The sequence below is a fragment of the Neltuma alba genome, unplaced genomic scaffold (assembly GCF_004799145.2).
Source record: "Neltuma alba isolate B1F8T4 unplaced genomic scaffold, ASM479914v2 tig00003297_pilon, whole genome shotgun sequence".
NCBI classification, from domain to species: domain Eukaryota; kingdom Viridiplantae; phylum Streptophyta; class Magnoliopsida; order Fabales; family Fabaceae; genus Neltuma; species Neltuma alba.
In genome coordinates this window covers 4,333-11,186 of record NW_021633225.1, presented here as the reverse complement: position 1 = coordinate 11,186, position 6,854 = coordinate 4,333, and the positions used below count along the sequence as shown (strand labels likewise).

Genomic DNA, 6,854 nt, shown 5'->3' with positions numbered 1-6,854 from the left:
TACTTGCAAGATCTGAATACACCTTAACACTATTATTTTTAATTTAGTTATTATGTTAGCGGTTGAACTATCGATCTCACCGATTAAACCATAAAAATCATTACCATTATTCTTTTCAGTTCTTTATCGATATTCTTTATTTGTTACTCTTTATTGTCTCTTTTTAATTAACAATAGAAATATATTAGCTTTTTTTTTAATAGGAGCAATTAGCTTATTTTAGGTTGAGTGGATTTAATTATTAAAAAAATTTAAAAATTAGTATTATATATTTGAAAAGTGCAACTTTTCAGGACTTTGCGCGTACTTCTCGAATTTTATGAGAAATTAAGATTCAAACTCTTTTGACATAAAATAAGACATATTCCTCTATTGCATCAAAAAAGCAAACATAATTTAATGTGCACTTTGTTTATAGCAGAGAGAAAAATAAAATGTCATAAATATTTTTTCTTTTTTAATAATTTTCTCCCAACGCTACAACATGTAACAGGTTAAATAAAAGAAAATTAAAAAAGGCCTACAAGGTTAAGCTGTTTTTTTCAACTCAATTTGTAACTGGCCGTCGCTCATTCAACCTGGGGACATGAAGCATGCCTGTCTCCTTCTTCCCCCATTGTCTTAGACGAAGTTGCAGGGCAAGAACCGCAGCCAAGAACTCCACACACTGCAATGGCGTCAGCAAATCCAGCACTCCTTTCAGTGTCTTCAGCCTCACGCAATCCGCCCCCTTCATTGCCCTTTCCAACCCATCCAACACTCCCTTCACCGCCACTTCCCCCTCCCGGCCAGCTGCCACCCCGGGGCCGCCGCCCTCCGCCCTGCTCGAGAGCTTCGCCAGCTCGACCATCTTATGGTCTGCCATAGCCACCTGCAACCTCTCCATCTCCCTCTCCACCTTCTCCTCCTCCATCCTCATCCTCATCCTAAGCTCCTCTATCTTCCTAGCCTGCTCCTCGCTCATACCAAACGACGCCGTCGCGAGACTCCGAACCAGCCGGAAAACCATGGAAGGCTTCCATCCGGTGATCCAAGAGGAGGCATTCTCGAGAGGAGTGAGCCAAGTGGGAGCGAAGAAGGGAAGAACATCTTCACGAGCTTCAGCCCATTTCACGGTATAATATTGCTTGATATGAGTGGTGGCTGTGTTCACCAAATGCTGAACGTTAACGTCGTGTTCTTTGAGAGGCAGCATTTGGGTTCTGAGAGTGGAAAGTTGAAGAAGGTGGTGGAGGATTTCTTCGAGCTTGCAGAACCAGGTGTGATAGAAGTCATGGAACCTGTCTTGGACTTGAGATTTCATTATTGTATTGAAACATATAGAAGAGGAAGAGGAAGAAGAAGAAGTGAGGTTAGTTTAGTGAAGTGAGTGAGAGGGTATAAAAAGGAGGAGGAAGGAGGGGGGAAGAACAGATGGAGAGAGGAGAGAAGGCCACGGAAGGAAGAAGAAGAGGTGGAGAATGGATGCATGGCTTACGCGCAGCAAGTGGGGAGTAGTGCGTTACTGGCTGTGTTTGACGCTTTGCAGTTTCCCACAGGTTCATCTCCTTCATACATAACTCTCCACTTCCTAGGATTTTCTTTCATAGATGGATTAAATTTCATCTATTTTTTTAAAAAAATCCTATACAAATCAGGTTAATTAACCTGAGTGATGAGAGTTTGTGTGATTTAAGCAAATGTTTGGAAGTTGAAATTCCAACATTTGTGTATATAACAACTCGGTAAAGAAAAAAAAATCTATATTTTGTTCTCACGTTAACATATTTTTTGGGAAAATCGGGGAAATCCATCATTAAAAAATTAATTAGGATTAGTCCCTAGAATCATGATAAGAACTAAATCCTTGGAAAGGGAACTAGTTTTATTGCTCATGAACCGTTCAGATTTAATATGGACGGTCTAAATATTTTTTTTATATTTTTAAAATTTTTCTTTTAGTAAATATAAAATCCAAAATAAAAATCATATCTTAATTGTTATTTTTAAAAAAATAAATCTTAATTTAGAAATTATCAGTTGGAACTTTTAAATCTAAACTATTAAAATCATATCTAAATGATGTAGATCACATCGTAACAATGAGTATCATAGCACTTATCAATACGGTGAGTACTGAAACAGGTTGTCTTAGAAAGAAGCAGAGAAATGAAAAAAAAAATATGAAATGATGAATTTACCCTTAATGAAAACATAAAGTTCATTTGTATATTAGAAAAGTTCGTTTAGGAAAATTCGCATGATAGAAAAGGTAATTTACACATAAGGGACATTAATTCGTACATAATTAAGGGAAAGTAATTTCTACACAAGAAAAGTTAATTTACATATAAGGGACGTAATTTGTACATAAAAGAAGGCAATTCACACAATAGGAAATTAAAGGTGATTTGCATATTGGCCAAGTTTATTTGCATATAACAGTTCGTTTGCATATTAGGAAAGTTGATTTTGCACAATAAGAAAATTCGCACAAAATGAAAGATAATTTTTATATAAAAAGGTGAGAAGGTAATTTGCACGTGAGGGAATGTCTCATTTGCTCAGTTAATTTGAACTTATAATTTACACCAAAATGTCATTTATGCTCATTAAGAGTAGTGCAGTCATTTCATATGTAAATCTATTTCTGATCAAGGCCCTGAATCTTTAATATGAGTCTGGGAACAATTTCCCAATTAATTTTTCAATATAAGCCTTTTTTTCCCAGTTTTCCTGAATATTAATTTGACACAATATTTTAGGGTGTACTTTTTCATGTGTTGGAAGGTCCAAAAATATTTTTAAAAGTACTTTTTCATAAATTAAGATAAATTTTTTCACATATTTACTTTGTATACTATAAAATTACCTTTAAAACTATTTTTAATTACACTCTAGACCCTTTCAAAATAAATAAGGTAGACCTATATCTGATATGTTTTGTTTCATTATAAAAAAGGGTTTATTTTTTATTTTATTAAAAATATGTTTCCATAAATAATTTTTTGATTGTTCACATAAATATTAATGTTACTTTTAAGTATATTTGAGATAAGAAAAAAAAATTATTTAACTAGGATCTGAAGAATATCTGGAGCAGAACAGAGCAGCTTTGAAAGGAGCTGACCATTGACTACAGTGAACGGTCGGATTCAATTTTTTGCCAAGTTGTAGGTTTGGCTTTTGTTGACGTCGAAGAGTTCAGAATCAGATGACGAGGCCACCCATTTTCATGTGCCTAGGGTGACACGTGTCGTGCCATTTGGTGAGGATAGTTGAATAGTTTTTTCTTAAAAAAATTGAAAGACAATTTATTATTTTCAGCAAATTTTAAAATTTCAATTTAGTCGTTAGTCGTGTGTGTTCAAATAAAAATTTTTATTATTTAGATAACTGAATAAAAATTTTTAAATTTAAACGTAATTTTTGTGTTATTTTTCTAAGGAAATATTTGGTCGTGGTTACTTTTATGAGTCCTTAAACCTGCAGGTGATACCGTTTAAAATTACATTTGCCTTTTTGGAGCAAAGGCGGGGTCACAGTTTAGAAAGAAAACTTTGAAATCCTTTTATTTAACGATCTTATTTAGGATTTGTATTTAGATTAATTCTCTCGGGCCTAATGACTCAAGTCTTAAACTGTATGCATGTTCAATGTACTTTTGTTATTTTATTATTTTTTGAATTAAGGTGTAAATTTGCCCTAAAAATTTTTACTTATGAGCGCCGGTACTCAAAAGTTTTTTTGGATTTAATATTGTATTGGAAGTTTAAAACCATGACAATTTTACTTCTTGTCATTAAAAATATTAATAATCCATATCAATAATAATATGAGGCAAAACTGAAACTATTTTAAATTTTCCAGACAATATTGAAACCGAAAAAATTTTCAGCTACCCAATAATTCTTAATAAAACTTTTTTAGAGTAAATTTGTACTTTAACGCTTATTATTTTTTAATCCCAAAAATGAAATCATGGCATTGCGCTGGGATCTGGATGTGATTATTTAAATAGTATAAATGCATATACAACTGCCACTGATTTTAATTTAAGTAAGTCTTTGTTTAAAAATTTTGTTAATCAAGAAATACCTGAGTTCGAGTATTTGTACATTTTGCGTATAAAATAAAACAAAATACCCCGTACTTTGTGTAAACATAATAGATCCATTTCACCGGTTAAATTTCCAAACAAACTTTTCACCAATTTTCTCTGATTTTATAGATATGAGATCTTGAAATATACAATAGCGTCTTTTAATTTAAATCCTCACAATATGCGTCACATAAACCGTGCATCTTAGTCTAATTTCTTATTTTAGAGCCAACGATATTTCTATATCTTCTAGCTAACTTGGATGTCTTCCACGAGTTTGTAATTGGGAAAATGATATAAAAATATTATAATTCAGGCACTTAAAAAGTCAAAATCTCAGGAAAAAAAGATGATGCCTGATATGATATTTTGTAAATATAGTCAAATCACTAAAATATTCTTGTATTAGACATTTTAAAAAGGAAAGTTATCAAACTTATTATTGTCAGTACATTTCTTGTTATTAGTTATTCAACACTTATTATTGTTAGTTTATAACTTATTAATAAATAACTTGTTATTATCAATATACTTTTTATCATTTACTGTTTAACACTTGTCATTGTCAGTTTACAATTTATTAATAAACTTTTTGATATACGGGCATTCTTGTCATTTAACTATATTTGCAAAATACTAGACTAGGCATCACTTTTTTATCTGGAATTTTGACCTCTTCAATGTCTAAATTGGAATATAGTAATTTTCAACATCTTTTTATGTCATTGTCCTTTTGTAATTCTCGATGCTTTTGTCCTTGCTGCCCATCCCAAGATTTAATTTATATCGAATGTATTTTGATCCAAAGATTCATTTGAAGTATAATTGATCTAAGATAAACAATTAATATTGGAGCTCTCAGCAAATAGGTCGAGGTTCAAATTTCAACTCTTTATTTACGTAGCAATTTAGTCGGAAAGAGTTTATTCTTTGCACTCAGTATGAGATATTCTCTGCCATGGGCAAGATCATTAAAAAAAAATGGTTAAATTAGTGCATGTAATCATTTTTTCAAATAATAAAAATGACTTTTTTGCGGCAACCAAAAAAATTTAGGTGCATATATATATATATTGGCAGGTATTTCAAAAGTAAAAATGACACAAAAATGACATTTAGATTTGGAAATCCTTATTTGATCACCTAAATAATGAAAATTCCCATTTAGTCACACATAACCAAATTGCGATTTTGAAATTTGTTGAAAAGATCAAATTGTCCTTTATTTTATTTATTTTTTTAAAAACCATCAAGCACTCTCACCGGCCTCCCTATCGCCGAACCTTTAGCAATGGCAGCCATTGCCGGAGTTCAGGCATGCCATCGGTCGCTTAAACTTCTGTGCTCGGCCGACGACCAGTCACCGGAGTTCCAGTGACCGGCAACTATTTTTTTAGAATTTTTTAAGTCTAGTAATGCAATTAACAAGTTCGTTACAGCATTTAACAAGTTTTTCAGAAAATTCAAAAATTGACATTTTTGCAACTTTAATAACACAGTTATAAGGTTTTTTTTTAACTTTATTAACAAGTTCAATATAGTAGTTAATAACATATTTTTCAAAAAATTTAAAAGTAATATTTTTACAATTTCAGTAATACGATTAACAAGTCATGTAATGACATTAACAATTATCATCGCCATTGACAAAATTTTCTATGAAGGTTGATGTTTTTAATATTAGCTCCTTATAAAGATTACACAACAAATTTTTTTCATTTATTAGGCAATCACTATATCATTATGCTTGTTATCAGAGTGGTTAATGGTGTTATAAGAGTTGTTAATATCGTTATATGACTTGTTAACCGCATTACTAAAATTGTAAAAATGCCACTTTTTGAATTTCCTGAAAAACTTGTTGTTAACTATACGAAACGTGTTAATAGCGTTAAAAAAAATTGTTAACCGCATTATTAAAGTTATAAAAATGCTAATTTTTGAATTTCCTAGAAAATTTATTAAATGCTATAACAAACTCGTTAATCACATTTAAGAACTTGTTAATTGGATTATTGGACTTAAAAAACCCCAAAAAAATAGTTGCTAGTCCCCGGAGCTCTAGTGATCGATCATTAGCCAACCTCCGGAGCTTAGGTGACCGCGGCAGCTCGCTTGAACTCCGGCGGTGGCTGCTGGCGCCAGAACTTTGAAGACCAGTCGACTAGTGATAGTACTTCATGGTTCATTTTTGAAAAATTAAAGGGTAATTTGTTCTTTTCAGCACATTTTATAATCCCAATTTGGTTATGTGTGATCAGATGGGGATTTTCATTATTTAGGTGACTAAATAAAGATTTTCAAATTTAAGTGTATTTTGTGTCATTTTGCCATTTCAAAAAGGGAAAATTAGTTTCTTTGGCCCTTTCAAGTCTTTTTGACCGGGGGCCTCTCAAGTTTTGATTTTTACGGCATCGTTTGGGTTTATATGATTCTGATTTCGGAATACAATTTGAAAATTTAATGAAGCTTAATATATATATATTATAAGACATCAATTTTATTCAAACACAAGTAAAAAGATTACATTAACTTATATATATTTGTACTAAAAAATTAGTTGCAAAAATGTTGAAGAAAATATATTTCTCTAGTGTTATGTTTGGCTTGACCGAGGGATTTTAATAGAGGAAAGGAGAAGGAATTTAACAGAAAGAAGAAAAAGGAAGGGTGGAGAGGGGAGATATGGAGGGGAGGAAAAGCAATGAGAAGGATTTAATGATCTTTTGTTTGGATTGATTAGAGGAAAGAGGAAGAGAGGTATTTTAATGGA

At 31.9% G+C, this 6,854-nt stretch overlaps 1 protein-coding gene across 1 annotated transcript; it reads right to left on the bottom strand.

The window, feature by feature from the left end:
* Positions 1-547: 547 nt before the first annotated feature.
* On the bottom strand, positions 548-1,303 carry LOC114741154 (protein DOG1-like 4). The gene has a single exon (XM_028929406.1). The coding sequence runs from the start codon at positions 1,301-1,303 to the stop codon at positions 548-550; it is 756 nt and encodes a 251-aa protein (XP_028785239.1).
* Positions 1,304-6,854: the final 5,551 nt, after the last annotated feature.